This window comes from Ranitomeya imitator, chromosome 9, assembly GCF_032444005.1.
Source record: "Ranitomeya imitator isolate aRanImi1 chromosome 9, aRanImi1.pri, whole genome shotgun sequence".
Taxonomy (NCBI): domain Eukaryota; kingdom Metazoa; phylum Chordata; class Amphibia; order Anura; family Dendrobatidae; genus Ranitomeya; species Ranitomeya imitator.
In genome coordinates, this window is record NC_091290.1 from 32,322,500 (window position 1) to 32,341,724 (window position 19,225).

Consider the following 19,225-nt stretch of genomic DNA (forward strand, 5'->3'; position numbering starts at 1 on the left):
GAAGACAGGTCACAAGAACGATCCAGGAGCGAACTAGACCAATACTGGAACATTGACAGGTGGCATGGAGCAAAGATCTAGGTGGAGTTAAATAGAGCAGCCAGCTAACGAATTAACCTCGTCACCTGTGGAAGGAACCTCAGAAGCCGCAGCCCCACTCACAACCACCAGAGGAAGCCCATGGACAGAACCAGCCGAAGTACCATTCATGACCACAGGAGGGAGCTTAACAACAGAATTCACAACAGTCACCTATTGTGAATGGTGGATCTTGTGTTATCTACTGTATATAAAGGTGTTATCAGTCATTGTACAGGAGGAGGAGGTGAGCTGTGACATCACCTATTTTGAATGGCGGATCCTGTGTTATCTACGGTATATAAAGGTGTTATCAGTCATTGTACAGGAGGAGGAGGTGAGCTGTGACATCACCTATTTTGAATGGCGGATCCTGTGTTATCTACTGTATATAAAGGTGTTATCAGTCATTGTACAGGAGGAGGAGGTGAGCTGTGACATCACCTATTTTGAATGGTGGATCATGTCTGGTATACAGTGGTGTATCTAGGGGGGGGCAGCCGGGGTATGTGCCCCGGGTGCAGCCGGCAGGGGGGCACAGTCGGGCCGCCTAAAGCGGCGGTCCACAGTGTCTCCCCCGGCGGCTGCATTCTGCCGCTCCCCGCACTGGGAGTCAGCTGTTCTCTGTGCCGACTGTCAAGCTGACAGCCGGCATAGAGAAGCTGCAGCGCGCCTGCTCCCACTGTTCAATTGTACTGCATCTGAGATGCGAGTACAATTGAAGCTCTGACTGCTGGGTCAGAGCGACGCCAGCAGCGTGATCAGGTCATGTGATCACGCTGCTGATGTCCCTCGCCCGCGCTGCAGAGCAGAGGCAGAGAAGCAGATCGGTGGTAAGTGCTCCAGTGTAGCTGAAGACACCGAAGGTGCAGGGGGGGATTTAATGTGAGTGGGAGTGGGAATGGGGGCGAATTTATTATTGGATGGGGGATATTTAATATGAGTGGAGATGGGGGATTTATTGTGTGTGGGGGGAGCTTTGGTATGGGGATGGAGGGATTTAATGTGTGGGGGAGATTTGAGGACACAAAATTAAGAGCAAAGGGGGAGATGGGGGCATGTATGAGGAAACAGTACAGGGGAATGGGGGGCATGTATGAGGAAACAATACCGGGGAATGGGGGGCATATATGAGGAAACAGTATGGGGGATGGGTGCAGACAGTTTGGGGAGCAAACGGGGGAATGTATGCAGACACAGTATGAGTAGCGATGTGAAAAACGTATGTGGACAGAGTACGGAGAGTGAGGGTGTTGGGATGTGTGCATGCGTAGCATGGAGGGACAGTGTAAGGGCACAGCCAGGAGGGGACAGTATACCAAGGAGGGGGAGTGTGATGAGAGGGTACAGTGTAAATACTGGGCCCTAAAGGAGGGACACAGTGTAAGAGGACAGTGTGAAAATGGGGGCCGGTATGGAAAGGGGAGGTCCGTGTAAAGAGCATGTACCATAAGAGGGCAGCGTGGGGGTCATATTTTATGCAGACAATATAGTGAGGGGCAATTTTTTATTCAGGAGCATTATAATGACACTTGTATATTTAAGGGCATCATGTGGAGATTTTCTGCAAAAGAGCGGAGAAGATGGAAGTCTGCAGAGACGGCTGTGGATGAGAAAACTCACCACGGGGTCTGGACAAGATGAAGAAAAGGAGAATGACTCCAGAGACGACGTCATCTATAAAGGTACCTGGATGTAAATGTTATTTGTGATACTAACTCTCATGTTTTTATTTATATTAGGAGTATTAAAGGGGATGTCCAGGTTTGTGATGAGTCTGCAGTCATTCTATAGGCCTGCAGATTTCTGAATTCTCACAGTGCGCACTACACACTGTCAGGATTCTCTCGTGCCGGCGATTTACATGCATGCGGTCACGTGCTGACTAGACATGTGTGGTCTCAGTCAATGAAAATGAACTGAGCGAGGCTGGGCACGTCTAGTTGGAATGTGGTCAGAAGTATACAAATCGCATACTTGTGCTGACATGACCGTCCACTGGCAATGGAGAATCCTAAAAGTGTGCAGTGCATTAGTTGTGAGAATTCAGAAGCTGCGATGTCAGGATTCAGCATTGCAGGTTCCAGTAGTCGTCACATGGACACTTCACTCATATGCGATTTTCATGCTTATGGTCCTGTGACATCGAGCTTCTCTTCTGCTTCTCTCAGTTTTTCACTCAATATTGAGAGTATTAGGGAGAGGAGCTCGTGGGTACATGACTAAGTGTGCAAATTACATATGTCTGCAGGGGGGGAGGGAGGGGAACCCCGAAATGAATTCTTGCCCCGGTTGCCAGAAACCCTAGATACACCTCTGCTGGTATACAATGTATAGGAGTGTTACCTTACATTGTAATCTTGTCTGTGATGATGATGAGACTGCTGAAAAGTCACCAGTACAGGACAGGAAGTATACTGTATGTCATCCAGTGTGAAAATTACAATATTTCTGCATTTTCTGCATTCTGTGTGTCTGTGTAAGGACAGGATACGGGGTTAGCAGGGCAGGCAGTGGAGAATCATTGTGGAGGTGGGTGCACAATTTATGGATTCAAAATTAAAATGTATGGGATGGGGAACAGTGAACTTTTCCTTTATTAATTTATTTTAGTTACTCTAAATCACCTTTAACCCCTTTATGACCTTAATGTGTTGTATATTTTTGTGGCTGGTCCACGTGTATGGCGCGGGCACAGGAGCAGAGGCCTCTCCGTACTCCGCAGGTGCAGGCTGTGTTATACAGTGTGCACTCACAATTAATAGCAGCAACTGGAGCGATTTCCAGTCGCTGCTGTTTAATCATGTTGATGTCACTTTTTTTTTTTTTTACAAAATTCAGAAAAATGATTAACAATAAAAAGTTATGGCTCTTGGAAGAAGGGGAGGAAAAAAAATATGAAAGCGAGAAAAAAAAAAAAAGATTAAATAACAAATATAAATGATTTTAATAATTTTGGGGGATTTTACTCCACTTTTAACAACCGGGAAATGAGCGAATGTTTACAATGATACTAATTAATTAAAACTAATAATGTAAACATTGCGGGGAAACCTTCAGATCACTACAGGAATAGTTCGTGGAGGGAAATGAAGAGTTTCAGGTAAACACTTCTCTGACTACACTCCATTTCCCAAAAGAAGGGTTGTCAGGCCTGGTAAAAGCAATTCACCAGCTAGCCAGGAACCCTCCATGTACAAACAAGCATCATTTCCCAGAAGAAGCCATCTCTGCAGCGACTTCTCTTCACCTAGAGACTTTCCATTCCACTCTGGAAACTGCAGAGTTAAAAAACAGACAAGGGTTTTCCTATCACTGAGGAAGCGTGCCCTTATAAGGGCATGTACGTCATCGCGCTGGGTAATCCTCGGGATGTACCATCTGCAGGGGGAGATGGGGAAGGTCACATTTCTTACCGAGCTTCTGGGACTAGACTATAAACTTTATAAGTATCCTAATTGATAAAATAATATTTATAACAACGCTGGAAATAGTCAGGGACAATAACCGGGGTATTATAATAATCTTATGACTGTTTTTGTTTTTCGCTCCCCCCTCTACCAGTTTGGTATCGCCCACTTCATTAATTCGAGGAGTCCCCATTGATAAAAATGAGGCAGCGTAGATCCGTGAGTCAGTGCGAGCGTGACAGAGCGACAGTTCACTTCCAGACAATGTACAGAGACTTTTCTGGGACTTTCCCTCTCCAGGATTTAGGGTGCAGCAGGGGCAGCAACAGTGCCAGTGACCCCGGGACTACACAAGTGTTCGGCATGGGTCACAGCATGAGAGCGACACCTCCGGAGGAGCAGCAGCAGGTGAGTCCCGGAATCATGGAGGGAAAAGGGGTGCACGTGTCAGCCCCCAGGAATGGCAGCAGGGGGCACCTGCTATATCCATAGGTATGAGGTGGGCTCCACCTATAGGGTTATGTATATCATTCACATAGTCCAATGGATGAGGAGGAGGAGAATGTCCCACAGAATAATTGTAAGTGATGCAGTGACACAGTGTCCATGACCCTCCCCCACCTGGGAGGACAGGTAAGTAGTGATATTAACCATTGCTGCACCCTGTGATCAGAGCATTGAGGTCCATGTGAGCACCTGAAAAGCTTATTTTATTATTTTTATTATTATACGATCATCAAAGGTTAGCGATCCCCCCCCATCACGTGGCTCTAATGACAATCCCCCCCGGCTCCAGGCTTATGTGGACTCTTTGGTCCCACTTTACTTTCCATTTTTCTTCATTCCCAGATCCATAATTTTTTAATTTTTTTTTTCCAGTGGATAGAGTTGTGATTTTTTTTTTTTGTTGTTGTATTTTTTGTATTTATATTTTTTTCACTACGATCTGTCATTTTTCATAACCGTTTTGGCTCCAGGTGACTTTCTGACTTTTTGATCTTTTTTTTTTTTTTTTGGGGGGGGGGAGATTAAAAGCAACAGCAAAGAATATCAGCGATTTTGCCATTTTTCTTTGTAATAATTTATTTGTATTAATTTAGGCATAAATCATGTCATATGGCATAATAAATGTCCTGATATTTTATTAGTTTGGACAGTTACGCACGCTGCGATACAAAACATGGCAGACGCAGGGTTGGAAGGGTGCAACTATTAGGCTGCCGTCACACGATCAGTATTTGGTCAGTGTTTTACATCAGTATTTGTAGCCAAAACCAGGAGTGGAACAAATAGAGGAAAAGTATATTAGAAACATCTGCACCACTTCTGCATTTATCACCCACTCCTGGTTTTGGCTACAGATACTGATATAAAATACTGACCAAATACTGATCGTGTGACGGCAGCGTGTGAACCCTAGCCTGGCATTCAGCTGGGCTCTCCAGGTGCTGGCATCATCTCTGGTCTCTGCCTATTTGCTGCAGTGAACTTTTGCCACACATCCTTCATGTGACCGCTGCACCCGATCACTGGCCCCAGCAGTTACATGTTGGTCTCACAGTTGAGCTCAGTGATCGGCTGCAGCAGTCACATGAATGATGTATGGCATGAGATCACTGCAGGAGGGAAGCAGAGACGAGCCGTGACCAGAGGAGCAGCAGAGGATTGAACTGGTGGTGAGTAAATTATTAATTTATTTTTTTTGCTCTTCCCTATTTTATCGTAAATCTCCAATAACTCTTTTTAAGGGGGCTTTGGCACGACCAAAAAAATAGTAACAAAATATATATTGTCACCTGCTGGTGCCCCCTCTCCTCCATCGAAGCCAACATGTGACTGCTGCGTCCAAGATTTGAACATTGCATCACCGCTATGGGCAGTGATTGGCTGCAGCGGTCAGGAGTCTTTACAGCCGGAATCTTCTGATACCTATTCTGTGTTACCAATTATGCCAGCCGAAAGTATAACAGAGGCAATCATTGGTTATTGCATGTCTTGACTTGCCCGTCACCTGCCTGGAACTATGGGGCAACAATGCGGAGATAATCAGGATAAGAAACTGCAGACCTGGTGACACTGACAACTCACCGCGACCCCCTCATTGTGTGGTTTTCCATTGGCGTCTATGGGAGTCCTCATAGTTGGGCGATGTATACACATAGACTCAGTTGTAGCGCCCCTCGATGGTCTTTCAGTTGCCAAAGACATCGGGGGACCTTTCGCATTGAATTTGCACCCAAAATTTTGCACAATTTGCAACATTTCCTAAACCAAATTGGTCGTGTTTGTACAACATTTATTATTCCCTTTTTTTTTAGTACCTATGCCAAAGCCATAAAATTGGGCTTGGATAACCTTTTGGCATGAATTGTGACATATTAATTAGTGCATTTCTGTCTAAAAGGTGCACAAAAGTCCCATATTGTAGATGAGTCAATGAAAACTCTGCTGATTGCGCCAAATTTATAAAAGTCTTCCTTATGGCGTAGCTTGTGCTTTCATATCATAATAATTAAAATATAAAAAGGAAAAAATAGGGGCACAACTGTAAAGTTTTCCCATAATTGTAAGTGATAACTTGCTGATCTCGAGAATTGGGCTTCAGAATTGCACTGAATTGCATTTCATCATCTCTCCTGATGTCTCTGATGTACTGACTATTAAATTGTGTGACTTTCCTGTGCAATATGATGTTCATATGACGGCAAATCATCATGTCCTAAATCTGCACCTAATGTCCATAAAAATCACTTCCCCTAATCTACTGCCATCCACGCTGATTATCCATTGATCTACAATTTAATTAATCAGCATCTATTATTTTCTTGGAAAAGGTTTGATCACAAAAGGGTCTTCCTTGGAGCCTTGGGCGCTCAGTGAATCATTGCTGATGTCATTCCTGCTTTGTACAGAACGTCCTTCCTGCGTTCAGTGCATTTAGTCTTTAACAGGAACTATTACTCCTGATTACGTAAGATCTTCAAGGTTAGGTGTGACACAGGAGCACGTCAGTAAGTCTGCTACCCTGAGCAGAGATGCCCCATCCTTCTCTCCACCAACATCATCTGTGACTGGAGAGGATCAGGAGGCCTCCATACCCATCAGATGGTTGAAGGGTTCAGCCAAAATCATTTCCTCTTACCTAAAGTTTATGGGCGCCTTTGTAGACATTCATGGTCAGTTTGGCCGACTGTATAAGGAGAGGTAGCCACTGTCGGACACTCCTCCGGAAGCAGGGTTGGACTGGACCACCAGAGAACTGGTGGTCCTCTGGTGGGCCTTAGCTTCTCCTTCAGAAGAGTTCATAGTGCAAACCTTGCAATTGCTATGGGGCTTTTAAGTAGGGGAGAAATGTGGGCCCTCAGAATCAAATCCTCCAGTGGTCCCAATGTTCTCCACTCTGACACTGCTCAGAAGTACAAAAGATCCAGTGTTAAAATTCAACTTCTCTCTGTCGAGAGATTCTGGAGCCCTTCATAGACATCGGATGGTCAACCAGATTAGTTTGGCCAAGTTATGGGTCTACGAACCTTTAGTTTCATCCACCCCAACCACATCCAGAACATCATCATTTTTAGGATTCGATGTGGACAACACCAACCATTTATTTCAAATGAATGATAAAAGTTTGGCATGAATCCTTTGGAGGATAAGAACCCACCATGACCACCTTCAACTCCCCCTGTCTATAGATAAATTCCCCTCTGTTCGCAGTTGAAATATTTTAATCTGATGGATTTAACACTGGTCGCATCAATGGGGACCTCATGAGATCTCTGCTACGCCAGTGCCATGAAGGTTTCTAGACTTCGACCTGGCCACCACCAAGACCCACCAGGCCATGCGTATACTTAAGTGGTGGGTCTTGCGTCCATCATGTCCAGTCCTCTTCCCTGTTAGCGGGAATGTCTTTACCAGGGAACACCGTTGAGATGTTCTCAGATCAAGTGACCAAAAACGGGGCATGGATGATGAAACATGAGCTGATGGAAGCTGTGATCACTTAAAAACCCCTCTGGTCTGATGACTCCCCAATACAGAAGGAAGGGGAGCAACCTTTTCCCTCTTGAAGCTGCAGAAGACAACAATACTTTTGGAAGTGATGGAAGCAGCTGAAAATTTTTAATAGAGATGCAATGGACAAATGTGAACTGTCACATTCCAAACCTTTTTTCTAAACTGAGCTACCCCTTTAATTGATGCACCAACAAATTTGGTTTTCTGGGGGATATTACATGCAGAAATCATCCACGTGTTATTTAAAGTGAATATAAAAAGTCAAAACCACAAAATATTAAGAATAAACCGTAAATTTTATCTTCCAATAGCACTGACCTGCCCACAATGCACTCCCAGCCTGATTTGCATAGGTCTTCTATGTTAGATTTCTCATGATGGGCACAGATCTTTAGAACATTTTCTTGAGGGTGAGGCATCTATACAGCCATACTACTAATTCCATATGTTAAAAAAAAATAAAAAAATGTACTGAACGTGTCCCTTTAAGAGGTTACACATAAACGTGCAGTGTTACATCTTTCCACAAAAGTCCTTCAGGTCCTTCATTACATTTATTTAATGACTCATCTAATGCTACATCCTGCAGTAGCGAATTCCAAACTTTCAGTCTTCTTACAATAGAGAAAAACGTCACGACATAAGATCTCTACATTTTCTTTTTGATATATTTTTATATTTATTAGGTCGACTCTAAATTCGGCTTTTCTGGGAACTGCATTGCTCTTTTATGTCTTTTTTTGACTTATTATTCCATGTGCAGTCTACAGTAGTTTTTTTTTTATTTTAACCTTTTATATATTTGCCCTTTCAGCAGCCACCTGACACTGGTTGCTCAATGTCATTTTCCATTTTATTTTTTATGCCTGTGTTTTGTTTTTTTTCCTGATTTGGCCCCCAGCAAATTTAAAGAGTATTCGTCGTTTATTTATATTCCATAAATCAATAGTACCTTTAAAAATAAGCAACTTTGTAATATGTCTTATCAGATAAATCTTCTTCACTCTCCTCCTGGAACTGACCGTTTAGTCTAAATTTCACGAGTAAAATCTGTATTCAGTGAACGCAAATCTTCCCATTACTGTGATAGAAGATGGCAGTTGGTGCCCATAAAGGTCTATGGAGAACTGTAGCGGTCATTCCAGAACGTGCAGTAGAATGTCTGTGTCCGCCTCTGGCTCCTCCCCCTCTCCATAGAATCTTAAAAGCACCAACTATCATCTATCTCATTAATGCGAAAATCTGTCTTTGCTGAATACAGATTTAACACCCGAATTGAGTATGAAAGATCAGTCCTGGAAGAGAAAGAAGCAGATTTCTCTGATAACATATATTAAAAAGTGGCTTATTATCATGTGTACCATGATTTACAAAAGATAATTAATACGACGGTTATCTTTGGGGCTCATTCCTAAGGCTAGATCATCAATGTTAAAGTAGTGGACAACCCCTTTAAATTGATCATTTTCTACCTTAGGCTCCTATTTTTATTATTAGTGTATTTTTTTTTTTTTAAGAAAAGCTTACTCTTAGTCATTATGATGTAACGGTTGGTCCGAATTTCGAGATACCTCCCAATTACGTGTAAATCTAATCTCATTCTGATAGAAGACCCTGCTCTGTCCTCAGTCTCCAGCTTTTGTGGGTTTTGTCCCCTGGTACAGTCATGCACCTAGGTCCTGTACTTATTGATATAGGTCATTTATTAGGTCATCCTCTTTTATGTGATATTTTATTGATTGCTTCCCTAGAATCTAGATATACAATATCCATAATCTTCTCCATATCCCCAGAAGTGAATATTTGTCCGCTCGCAGACTGCCCAGGGCTAAGGCTGTGTCATACATTTGCTTTTGCTCTGTGTGGTTTAGTCACTTTACCTAACAGGATATTATATCATACAGTACATTGACACATACTTTTGATGTTTCATATTTATTTATTCATGATTGAGAAAAAAAAATATATATACATGCATGAAACAGTCTGCAATGATTGCTAAGAGAAAAGTATGTCTGAATGTTAGGAAAGCATCACATCTCTGTGCAAACTTTATGCTCAGTGGGGGAATCTGGTGACTAATGCAGCACAGTGACTACAACTCCACTAAGTCCAAGTGTGTAAAAGTTCACTAGGTGATTAGTGGCTGCTAAATATTGTAGCAAAGCCAGGTAGGACAGGGTTAAATCCTTGCGCTGCAGGTCTTCATTAGACGCACCTGGCTAGCTTTGACTAAGATCCAGCTCATGCTTTCACCTGAGATTTCTCAGTCTGTTGGGGATGTTGAGGAGTGTGTTGAAGCTGGTGAGTGACCAGCCAAAATGTGAGCTGCAGCTGGGAGAGAAACAAGCCAGAGTCTCTCTCTGAATGGAGACTGCACTGATCAGCTAGGTAAGCTGAGCAGTCTGTGTGCTGGAGCTCAAACCTAAGGTTATACCGAGACTGGTAGGACCTAAAGTTTTGTCCGGGAGACAAAGGACTATAATCTGTTCTGGAAAGCTCACACTGACATATATGTTCCTGCTGAATGAACTGTTTATTTGCTGTGATCCCTTTGTTCCTGGAAGAGGCTGTTTTTTGTTGTTTTTTTTGTATTGATTCCCTTGGAGTTTTATGAAAGCAATAAAACTGTACATGATCAGATCAAAACACTTAATGCCTGCCTGAGAGCGTGACTCCCTACAAATTATAAGAAAAGACTCTAATGACCGAATATAGTCAACTCCCCTCATGCCTGCCATGTTTCCCCCACCGGTTCCGCCTGGTATTCTTTCACCTTCTTTTAAGGTAATTTGGAGTGAATCCAGCAAAAAAACACATGGATCATGGAAAAGTTTTAGATTTTTACTTTAATGGAGCAGCGGTGTGGTTCATAATCTGCTGAAAGTTTTCCATTAAATTACGGTGCACACAAGTTCTTGGCGTTCGGATAGAGCGACACGTAGACGTTGTGTACCGCCTGTGCCGGATGCTACATTTTGCAGATGCCTGAACCCTTGATTGGCAGCACTTCTCTATATCCTCCATGCTGCTTGTCTCCTCACTGAGCAGAAGTTACAAGGAAGCAACTAATCAGTTGCCACTTTTTGGTAACTTCCTTTTTCGGTGGAGAAGTTAGGATGCGAGTTTCTTACTCTTCAAAGTGAGACTTTGCCAGCAATCTGGAGCTGTGCTCGCGAATTGTGGGTCCATCAAATGCATCTATAATTCAGCACATGTTCCTTGCTATGGTGGAGAAGCCGGAACACTGAGTGAGTCCGTTCTTGCTGGCACATTAATTGCTATAAATGCAGAAAATATCACAGGTTGAGCGGAAGCGTAGTATCGGACATTTTGTGCATATACACTTTCTACATAAGTGTTCAGATTTCTCACATATGACTCTTAATGATCTTCTTGTCGTTCTCTTTTAACAGAAATATCCCATCCATACGTCGTCTGGTCCTTTCATCCCAACAATAAATGCAATAACTTCGAGCCAAGACCTTAACTGGATGGTACAACCAAGCGTCAGACCACTTTCCCTACCACCCTACCATAGTCCGCGCCATGGAGTCATCAGAAGCATGGGCGGAGCATTAAGCATGGGACGAAGAAGGCAAGGTGACCATGTAAGTCACTCAAATGGTTAATATAATGTGCTTGTCCAACTTTAAATATAAATTTTAAAGGTGTTTTTCCAAAAAAGGCAAGTTATCTCATATCTATTGCCGATTAGTCGGAGTCCGAACACTGAAACTTCCTTTGATTCCAAGAATAGGGTCTGGAACGAGGCAAGACTTAGGGTCTGGAATGAGGCAAGGCTAGGGGTCTGGAACGAGGCAAGACTTAGGGTCTGGAATGAGGCAAGGCTAGGGGTCTGGAAAAAGGCAAGGCTAGGGGTCTGGAACGAGGCAAGACTAGGGGTCTGGAATGAGGCAAAAATTAGGGGTCTGGAACGAGGCAAGACTAGGGGTCTGGAATGAGGCAAAAATTAGGGGTCTGGAACGAGGCAAGACTAGGGGTCTGGAATGAGGCAAAAATTAGGGGTCTGGAACGAGGCAAGACTAGGGGTCTGGAATGAGGCAAAAATTAGGGGTCTGGAACGAGGCAAGACTAGGGGTCTGGAATGAGGCAAAAATTAGGGGTCTGGAACGAGGCAAGACTAGGGGTCTGGAACGAGGCAAGACTAGGGGTCTGGAACGAGGCAAGACTAGGGGTCTGGAACGAGGCAAGACTAGGGGTCTGGAACGAGGCAAGACTAGGGGTCTGGAACGAGGCAATACTAGGGGTCTGGAACGAGGCAATACTAGGGGTCTGGAACGAGGCAAGACTAGGGGTCTGGAACGAGGCAAGACTAGGGGTCTGGAACGAGGCAAGACTAGGGGTCTGGAACGAGGCAAGACTAGGGGTCTGGAACGAGGCAAGACTAGGGGTCTGGAACGAGGCAAGACTAGGGGTCTGGAACGAGGCAAGACTAGGGGTCTGGAACGAGGCAAGACTAGGGGTCTGGAAGAGGCAAGACTAGGGGTCTGGAAGAGGCAAGACTAGGGGTCTGGAAGAGGCAAGACTAGGGGTCTGGAACGAGGCAAGACTAGGGGTCTGGAACGAGGCAAGACTAGGGGTCTGGAACGAGGCAAGACTAGGGGTCTGGAACGAGGCAAGACTAGGGGTCTGGAATGAGGCAAAAATTAGGGGTCTGGAACGAGGCAAAAATTAGGGGTCTGGAACGAGGCAAGACTAGGGGTCTGGAACGAGGCAAGACTAGGGGCCTGGAAGAGGCAAGACTAGGGGTCTGGAACGAGGCAAGACTAGGGGTCTGGAACGAGGCAAGACTAGGGGTCTGGAACGAGGCAAGACTAGGGGTCTGAAATGAGGCAAGACTAGGGGTCTGGAATGAGGCAAAAATTAGGGGTCTGGAACGAGGCAAAAATTAGGGGTCTGGAACGAGGCAAGACTAGGGGTCTGGAACGAGGCAAGACTAGGGGTCTGGAACGAGGCAAGACTAGGGGTCTGGAATGAGGCAACACAAGGGGTATGGAATGAGACAAGACTAGGGATCTGGAACGAGGCTATGGAGAGACCCATTCTGAATGGAGCATGCTCATGAGTACACAAAAGGTTAAAAAATTGATCGTTAGCCTGATTTTTTTTTTTTTCCTAAACTATCTACACATGTGACGGAAACAGTTGACGGGCGACTCATAGACCTGTGGCATGAGTCAGAAGGAAAAGGAGCTAGGAAATGAGGGCCAAACCACAACTTGAAGCGGGATAAGCATTAATGGCTGACTCACAGGGTCACACACACTGCCAATCCTTCTATTCATAAAGAAATCAGACATCACTAACTCCAGGGTTCACAAATGCAGCACGACCTATGTGCAGAGCGAGGGCATGGGCTGCTGGGTAAAGGTGCCATCTTTCCACCCAAATGGCCTTAAAAACTTTAGGATGAGGGCGGGATGGCTACTAGCGAAATAGGATAATGGGATCTTATTTTTAGTATTTATATCAGTAGTAGTAAAAGTTGTATTTCTTATCAATTTTATTTCTTCTAAAACAGATGTCACAAGAAGAAGAAGAAAGGCGAAGAGTGCGGAGAGAGAGGAACAAGATCGCTGCCGCCAAATGCAGGAACAGGCGCAAGGAGCTGACGGATTACCTACAGGCGGTAAGTACACTGAGAGGAGGCTTTCTGGACACTTTTTAAAAGGGGCGATTTTAGGCAATCGATGTGATGGAAACATGACGGACACTATTGTAATTTCTTGGGTCTGTTGGGAGCCAATGGAGTCCGTCAAGTGATGGATCCCGCACTTCCATTCATTTCATCGACTTTCTGCTGTGACAAAGTAGAACAATGGATTTAGAAACTCTGATGTCAACACAGACAATGCCTATGATAAGGAATTTGGAGCTCGTAAACTTAAAAAAAAAAAATCAGATGTTTGTGGAAACTTTCTATGATGGGTGGTGCTCATCTTGAATGTTTCCCCTTTGTCTTGAGAAAGTAGGTGAAATATGATGGAAGGGTAGAAAATACCAAATGTGACAATGACTGCTAAAAATTAGGAATTGTTTCTCTTCTATCATTTTAGGAGACCGATAAACTAGAAGATGAGAAGTCATCTCTACAAAAGGAGATAGCCGAACTGCAGAAACAAAAAGACAAGCTGGAACTGATCCTGGATGCCCACCAACCTATCTGCAAGGTGCCTCGAAATCACCTACCGGCCCAACATTCAGACTCTTATAAGCTCCTCAAGGAAGAGCCACGTGAAGAATCGGCAAGAGGTCCCAAGGTGAAGCTCCCGAGAATTGAGCTCAGCAGCACGGTTCTGGAACCAGAAGCTCTTCACACTCCGACATTGATGAAAACTCCTTCCATCACACCCTTTACGCCAAATCTAGTCTTCACCTATCCCGGACCCCAGGAGTCCTGTTCCACCGCCCACCGCAGGCTCAGTAGCAGCAGTAGTGGTGGCGACCAGAGTCCAAGCTCCCTCAGCTCATCCTCATTATTGACTCTTTAAGGAAACCCTTGCCGAGAGGTTATGTTCCCAAGTGTTACACTAGAGTTTTAGAATTGACTTTTTTTGCCAGTATGAATATTGTCGTATAGGATCTAATTCACTCACTCTGTAAAGCATGATATCACGCTCTCTTAAAGGGTTTTCATATGCTTCCTTTAAGGGATATGTCCGATGCGTGACCTTTTCTTTTTACATGGTCACAAGTTTATTCAGTAATAGAGCTATATTAGACGGGGGTCACAAATGAGGGCAGAGCCAACATTTAACTGCATGAATGCGGTAATAAAGTTATTAAAAAAGGAAAAGAAAAAAAAAGTCGGCAGAGCCGAAATCAGTTTATGTAGTTGTGGGTGATGTGTAAGAGTAAGAGCAGAGCTGGTCTACTGTGTTAAAGTATATTTTTCTATGATTGCTTGAGATGGCATCTGTACATTTTGACAATGTACATTTATGAAGCCCCTCAGTGTTGTTTTCTTGTTTTTGACCTATTGTGCACTTTCAACTCACAAAATCTACATTTAATACTGTATGAAATAGATAATATATATTAAATAGAAAACTGTTGTATTTGTGTAAAACGTGTGTTACAATTCTTTGGGATACTTCAGGACCGCCAAAGCCTTAGGACACCAGTGGAGCGGAAACATGTCCTAACGAGCGGCCAAAGTAACAAACTAACGTCTTAAAAGGTGTCATCCAGACCCCTCGGATGTGGCTATTTCTCGCTCCTCTTTATGGTCAGGAAAAAGCATCAATGCTCCTCTACTTTGGCAGTCGTCTACTTCTTGCAATGGTGGCTCCTTCATCCAGGTGGGCTGGACTCTTCCACCCGGGACAATCACTACTAACTGCAGCTTCGGCAGGGGCTTCTTGATCCATTCAGGAACCCTTCTGAAAAAAAAAATCTTAAAGGGGTTGTCCAGGACTTTAAGATTGATGGCCTATCCTTAGTTCAGTCTTTTTCAGGTTTTCTTCAACCACTTCAAAAGCCACAAAGTGGTTAAATGAATTGGCCTGACCACTGGTAAGGTGGCTTCAGTTTGGAAGCAGCTCAATAGTTTATATTAAAAAGTCCCAAAAAAAAAAAAAAAAAAGAAAATGCCAGCAAAAAGGACGAACAAAACAATCGAAAAGATATCATCATCTATTGGGCTATTCACACATCCAACGTAGGGGCCACAAAAATGATGGACGTTTTCAGAAACGACTTGTTAGGAGACACCTGGGAAGCCTCTTGCTTGGGACTTTCTACCATAATTTTCATGAAAGTGAAAAACAGATGGTAGAAATGGGCACAAAGATATAAAATTGAACCACAATACGGATAATAAAAAAAAAAAAAAATGGCCACGCGCATAGGAAGAAGGATTTATGGGGTGTTTACAATGGCCAACCTAAACTACCAAACATACAAGCCGACCAGGGGTCATCTAATACAGGCTGACTGTGCTTCAGAACGATCGTCAACACCATCTTTCTGCGCATATAGAACATCATTGTTCTCGGCAGCACATGTCCTACTTACACAGGACGATGTGCTGCCGAGAACGATGATTTGTAAGCAAGCCTGAAAATCCTGTTTCACAACGAAAGAGCGTTTAGCTTTTTTGTCGGGTGATTGGGAACCTGTTTGTATAAGCTGATAATTGGTAAATGAGGTTTCTTGCATACCGGACATTTATCTTTTTTTGCCTCTATGGAATTTTCAGCAAATTTGCTGCAGATTTTTCATAAAAAAACACATGAAATTCAACCAGTAAATGCAGCCGGACGAGAGCATAGCCTCGTCCTGGCTAGTCACTGTAACACAGGATCATGAATGATCCCGGAACGTCGCTGGCTCCATTGTGTTCACCACTGCAGAAACACGAATGTAACACATGAGATCACCGCTGATCTGTAAAGAGCTTTACTGAGCTCTAACAAGCACAGAGGCTTTATCCCGGGATTATGGGGAGTGAATGTGAAAATGTGGGTCGTGTGACCGTGGATTACGGGCATCATTGGTAAGATGGCATGAGAACCGTAAGGTGCCTCCCTAGATAATGGGATCCGGGTCAGACAAAAGCGTAAAAAAAAGGAAAATAGTAGAAAAAAAGACCATCTTAGACCTTGTGTACAACCCATTAGAAAAAATGTGTTGCAAAAAAATGGCATACAAATACAAGAATGAAAAAGTCACAAAAATAATTAAATTATTATTTAAGGCTTCTGTGTCCTGTCATTTATTAGAGTTATTTTAATTAATATCTCATTTTTGGGAGCCCGTTGCTCCTCTCATTAAAGGGGTTGTTCTGTACTTTTACATTGATGGCCTAACAGTAGGGCGCGGTAAATCGGTGCGAAACCGGAGTGCGGCTCTTCTGACCTGAGCGTGACAGCTTCATGTATTTCTGTGCAACTGGTTAGGAGAGCCGCCGGCCAGTCCGTCCGGTCTCGCTCGCTCTTTATACGGCCGTCTGACTGCGCCCTTACCATGGGTCATCAATATCAGATCAGTGGGGGTGTAGCACCCGGCACCCCCACCGATCCGCCGGTGCTGGATATATAGAGGGCAACAGCCACAGCATGGTGGCCGTAGCTGGGTACTGCACGTCTGCCAACTATTGCCGAATATGTTGGCGCTATATAAATAAAATTATTATTTATTAACTATTGGAATGAGTAGGGGTGGATATGCAGTACCTCGCTGCGGCCACTATGTAGGCGACGGCGCTGTGCTGTGCCGCTCTGCAACTGATCACATTGGCACTGGGAACGGCTGATCCCCACCGATCTTATATCGATAGCCTATCCTAAAGACCTGTCCATTAATATAAAAAGTACTGGACAACCCCTTTAATTAGTAAAAGCCTGGTTTAGGCTGGTATTTACACAACCATCATCAATAAGTGGCTGAAAATGTAGAAATTAAAAAAAACGGAGAGGTCGAAGCACCACTTGACTTGCTAGTTCCTCCATTAAGGAAAATGCCATTTGCATGTACGGCAGAATATGTTCATGTGAACACGACCTTATAATCCTTCGTGTCCTGTAACATAATATATCTAGCCACTAAGTGGCCCTGTTCTTCTAGAAAATCTGACCTGGTTCTGTACAGAAAAATTACTATTATTGATAGTCACTTTAAGTAGAAAAATGACTGGTTTATGAAATTTTACTTTAAATGTAAAGTTCTGTAATAGAAAATGCCCCGCGCATCTTGGAAGCATGAAAGAGAAATTTGCCTTGGAGTCACGAGCTGCCATCATGCTCCAAAAAATACCGACCGCCACCAACATGTTCACCTCGCCGCTGTTAGTGCACACGGAGGATGGAGCATGATGAGAACAGGGCACTAGCATTTTAAATCATTCATGTTTGTTAGAAGGGTCCTCCACAGACGCAAGGAACCTCAGTGATCAGCTGTTATTTTTTGGGGGAAACCTATCAGCAATTGTCCAATTTCAGAACAGCACTCCTACAGGAGAAGTTCAGTATTGCACTGTTCTCATTGTACTTAATGGTGGAAAATTCTCAAGCCCATGTTCTAACAAGTTTATGTTTAAAGTAAAAAGAAGTAAAAAAAAAAGTTAAGAAAAGCAACTCAAGAAGGCGCAGGTTTCACGTTATGAGCCAAAGATGCATCAAATATATAACGGGGCGTGCATCTCTCACATATTTTACTGCAATGCAAATCAGTTTAAAACTTTTAGATTCACTAAAACTCCAGTCTTAGTAAAACTCTCACTAAGAGATAACGGCAGGTCTGTGTCAGTTCATGAAATATCTACAAAAAGGCCCTTCACTTACCTCCCGTATGTATGGCCAGCTTCAGACGCTGACATTTCTGTAAGGGTCCCCTGATATCAGCCTCCTCCTCCGTGCGATTCATGAACTACCCACTCAATACACCTAAGCAAATACATCACACAGATGATCGATTGGATTGATATCTGGGGAATCAGAAGGACGACTCATCACCTTGAATTAGATGCCATATTTGTTCCCATACTGTATGGAGCAATATATGGGGCTCATTATTCTGTATGGAGCAATATATGGGGCTCATTATTCTGCATGGAGCAATATGTGGGGCTCATTATTCTGCATGGAACACTATATGGGCTCATTATCCTGTATGGAGCAATATATGGGGCTCATTATCCAGTATGGAACACTATATGGGGCTCATTATAGTGTATGGAGCAATATATGGTGCTCATTATTCTGTATGGAGCAATATATGGGGCTCATTATCCAGTATGGAACACTATATGGGCTCATTATCCTGTATGGAGCAATATATGGGGCTCATTATCCAGTATGGAACATTATATGGGCTCGTTATCCTGTATGGAGCAATATATGGTGCTCATTTTCCTGTATGGAGCAATATATGGGGCTCATTATCCTGTATGGAGCAATATATGGGGCTCATTATCCTGTATGGAGCAACATATGGGGCTCATTATCCTGCATGGAGCAATATATGGGCTCATTATCCTGTATCGAGCACTATATGGGGCTCATTATCCTGTATGGAGCAATATATGGGGCTCATTATTCTGCATGGAGCAATATATGGGGCTCATTATTCTGCATGGAGCAATACATGGGGCTCATTATTCTGCATGGAGCACTATATGGGCCTCATTATCCTGTATGGAGCAATATATGGGGCTCATTATCCTGTATGGAGCAATATATGGGGCTCATTATCCTGTATGGAGCAATATATGGGACTCATTACTCTGCATGGAGCACTATATGGGGCTCATTATCCTGTATGGAGCAATATATGGGGCTCATTATCCTGTATGGAGCAATATATGGGGCTCATTATCCTGTATGGGGCAATATATGGGGTTCATTATTCTGCATGGAGCAATATATGGGGCTCATTATCCTGTATGGAGCAATATATGGGGCTCATTATCCTGTATGGAGCAATATATGGGGCTCATTATTCTGTGTATGGAGCAATATATGGGGCTCATTATTCTGTGTATGGAGCACTATATGGGGCTCATTATCCAGTATGTAGCAATATATGGGGCTCATTATCCTGTATGGAGCAATATATGGGGCTCATTATCCTGTATGGAGCAATATATGGGGCTCATTATCCTGTATGGAGCAACATATGGGGCTCATTATCCTGCATGGAGCAATATATGGGCTCATTATCCTGTATCGAGCACTATATGGGGCTCATTATCCTGT

General features: G+C 43.6%; 1 protein-coding gene across 2 annotated transcripts; it reads left to right on the forward strand.

Moving 5' to 3' along the window:
• Window positions 1–846: 846 nt before the first annotated feature.
• On the forward strand, window positions 847–14,594 carry FOSL1 (FOS like 1, AP-1 transcription factor subunit). 2 transcript variants are annotated; one of them, XM_069738754.1, is made up of 5 exons: window positions 847–911; window positions 1,624–1,763; window positions 10,922–11,116; window positions 13,051–13,158; window positions 13,586–14,594. In XM_069738754.1, exons 2-5 carry the CDS (start codon window positions 1,719–1,721, stop codon window positions 14,018–14,020), a joined length of 783 nt encoding a protein of 260 aa, XP_069594855.1. In that variant the 5' UTR covers window positions 847–911; window positions 1,624–1,718; the 3' UTR covers window positions 14,021–14,594. The 2 variants fall into 2 exon arrangements, with proteins under 2 accessions (XP_069594855.1, XP_069594854.1); XM_069738753.1 differs by lacking the exons at window positions 847–911; window positions 1,624–1,763 and adding an exon at window positions 3,655–3,896.
• The last annotated feature ends 4,631 nt before the right edge of the window (window positions 14,595–19,225 follow it).

Coding starts and splice junctions, on each gene's coding strand:
- FOSL1 (XM_069738753.1), top strand. CDS start 3,690: ATGAGGCAGCGTAGATCCGTGAGTCAGTGCGAGCGTGACAGAGCGACA. Junction 11,117..13,050: donor GAAGAAGGCAAGGTGACCAT/GTAAGTCACTCA, acceptor CTTCTAAAACAG/ATGTCACAAGAAGAAGAAGA. Junction 13,159..13,585: donor TGACGGATTACCTACAGGCG/GTAAGTACACTG, acceptor CTATCATTTTAG/GAGACCGATAAACTAGAAGA.